The sequence below is a fragment of the Chinchilla lanigera genome, unplaced genomic scaffold (genome assembly GCF_000276665.1).
Source record: "Chinchilla lanigera isolate Chin_1 unplaced genomic scaffold, ChiLan1.0 scaffold00185, whole genome shotgun sequence".
Taxonomy (NCBI): domain Eukaryota; kingdom Metazoa; phylum Chordata; class Mammalia; order Rodentia; family Chinchillidae; genus Chinchilla; species Chinchilla lanigera.
In genome coordinates this window covers 5,856-6,990 of record NW_004955586.1, presented here as the reverse complement: position 1 = coordinate 6,990, position 1,135 = coordinate 5,856, and the positions used below count along the sequence as shown (strand labels likewise).

The 1,135-nt window shown below is 53.3% G+C and overlaps 1 protein-coding gene across 1 annotated transcript in view; it reads right to left on the bottom strand.

Annotated features, from left to right (window-relative positions):
* Map3k15 (mitogen-activated protein kinase kinase kinase 15) overlaps positions 1-1,135 on the bottom strand; it is a gene marked incomplete at its 5' end in the record, with an annotated part of 93,807 nt that extends 92,672 nt beyond the window's left edge. The window contains 1 exon segment of the mRNA XM_013509902.1: positions 961-1,135. Within this exon segment, the coding sequence (XP_013365356.1) occupies positions 961-1,135 (175 nt within the window).

Below are 1,135 nucleotides of genomic sequence, written 5' to 3'. Positions count from 1 at the left end.
AAAAAGTCAAGACAGCGTCCTCAAAGGGTTCAGGTGTCACTTTGTCACTTTTTTATTTTTTTATTTTTTATTTTATTTATTTTATTTATTTTAACCGTCACTTCTTTTGAAAGGAACCACACCTATGCTGCGTGCAGAAGGAAGGACCTGTAGGGGCTGGGGGTGTAGCTCAGAGGTACAATGCTTCTGTGGCATATGGGGGAGAACCTGGACTCCATCTCCCTCACCAGAAAAGAAAAAGGAGCAAACCTCACTTACTCTGACACCACAGCCTGGCCGGCTTTGGGAAGCAAGCCCCAACCTCCTTCACCTCCTCTTACACTTTTAGGTTTAAGGTAGGTTCGTGTTGTTACTCCCTTTTGACCCCTGCAGAAACTAAGGCGTAAAGATTCCCCCGTAATTACTGCTTCACATAAAATGGTTATAACTGTCATTCAAATGTCAAAAACTCGGCCGGGGAGACAGCTCAGGGGCACAGCACCTGACTGGCAAGCGCAAGGTCTTGAGTTCAATTCCCGGTACGGAAAAAAAATCAAAAACCAAAAAAAAAAAAAAAAAAAAAAAAAAAAAAAAAAAAAAAATTTTTTTTTTTTTTTTTTTGGGTTTTTTTCCGGTACCGGGAACGGAACTCACGACCTTGCGCATGCCAGGCAGGCGCTTTTGCCGCTGAGCTAAATCCCCAGCCCCTCAAAGTCTTATTAACTGCTATCGTCCTGCCTCAGCCTCCCAAAGGGCTGGGATTAAAGATGCGCGCCACCACGCCCCGCCTCCACTCTCTTATCTGAAAGGCGGCGCATCCCCGAAAGGTGCCGCACAAGGGCCGCCTCGTCCCTAGGGGTCAGGGGCGCGCGCGCTTCGGAGGGCGCCGAGGCGCGCGAGGGGGGGCGGGGGAGCCATGTCGGCGAGGGGGAGGGGAAGGGCCCCTGCGCGAGGCGGGGGCTAATGGGCGCCTGTGCTCACCCGAATCGTAGAAGGCGTCGAGCACAGCGGTCTCGCCGAAGTCGAGCTCCCCGAAGCGCACCGAGATAAGGCAGACGCCCTCGGCCTCGCAGGCCTGAAGCAGGCACTGCAGCGCTCCCCCCTCAGGGCTGCCGGCCGCGCTGCTGTGGGCGCTGTCACTGCACACGTACACGGC